This window comes from Elephantulus edwardii, unplaced genomic scaffold, assembly GCF_000299155.1.
Source record: "Elephantulus edwardii isolate Elephantulus edwardi_28Jun2011 unplaced genomic scaffold, EleEdw1.0 scaffold00049, whole genome shotgun sequence".
In the NCBI taxonomy this organism is placed as follows: domain Eukaryota; kingdom Metazoa; phylum Chordata; class Mammalia; order Macroscelidea; family Macroscelididae; genus Elephantulus; species Elephantulus edwardii.
Genome location: NW_006399799.1, coordinates 12224143 through 12225030, shown reverse-complemented (window position 1 = coordinate 12225030; position 888 = coordinate 12224143). Strand labels below are relative to the sequence as shown.

Below are 888 nucleotides of genomic sequence, written 5' to 3'. Positions count from 1 at the left end.
TTATATGCTGAGCAAATGATTCAAGAATCATATTAAGAAGAATGTGGCATCAGAATTGGAGACTCATTAACAACCTGCATTATGCAGATGACACAACCTTGCTTGCTGAAAGTAAAAAAGACTTAAAGCACTTACTGAAGAAGATCAAAGACTATAGCCTTCAATATAGATTGTATCATTAAGAAAACAAAAATCGGCAGCCCGGCCAGGCCAGACGAGGCCGCGCGCCCGGCTCCCGCGCCATGGGGCAGCTGGTGGCCGTGAGCCTCCTGGGGATATCGCTGGCGCTCCTGGGCGAGAGGTTCCTGGCGCTCAGAAATCGACTTAAAGCCTCTCGGGAGCTAGAATCCGTTGATCTTCCAAACTGCCATCTGATTAAAGGAATCGAAGCTGGCTCTGAAGATATCGACATTCTTCCCAACGGCCTGGCTTTCTTCAGTGTGGAATTAATCTGAAGTTTCTGGGATCTGATCTTCAAGCCCATTATTCATTCCTTTTAAAATAGGTCTGAAGTTTCCGGGATTCCACAGCCTCACACCAGATAAACCTGGAGGGATTCTAATGATGGATCTAAAAGAAGAAAAACCGCGGGCATTAGAATTAAGAATCAGCCGAGGCTTTAATTTTGCTTCATTTAATCCACATGGCATCAGCACTTTTATAGATGACGATGATACAGTTTATCTCTTTGTCGTTAACCACCCAGAATTCAAGAATACAGTGGAAATTTTGAAATATATAGAAGAAGACAATTCTCTTTTGCATATCAAAACCGTCGAACATGAACTTCTTCCAAGCGTGAATGATCTTGTAGCTGTTGGACCTACACATTTCTATGCCACCAATGGCCACTCTTTCTCTGATACTTTCTTAAAATATTTAGAAACA

General features: G+C 42.7%; 1 protein-coding gene across 1 annotated transcript; it reads left to right on the top strand.

Annotated features, from left to right (window-relative positions):
* Positions 1–221: 221 nt before the first annotated feature.
* LOC102864572 (serum paraoxonase/arylesterase 2-like) lies at positions 222–885 on the top strand (the record flags this gene model as incomplete). Its single annotated transcript, XM_006886598.1, has 2 exons — positions 222–438; positions 506–885. Coding segments are annotated over exons 1-2 (576 nt in total), but the record flags the coding sequence as incomplete, so codon positions are not given.
* Positions 886–888: the final 3 nt, after the last annotated feature.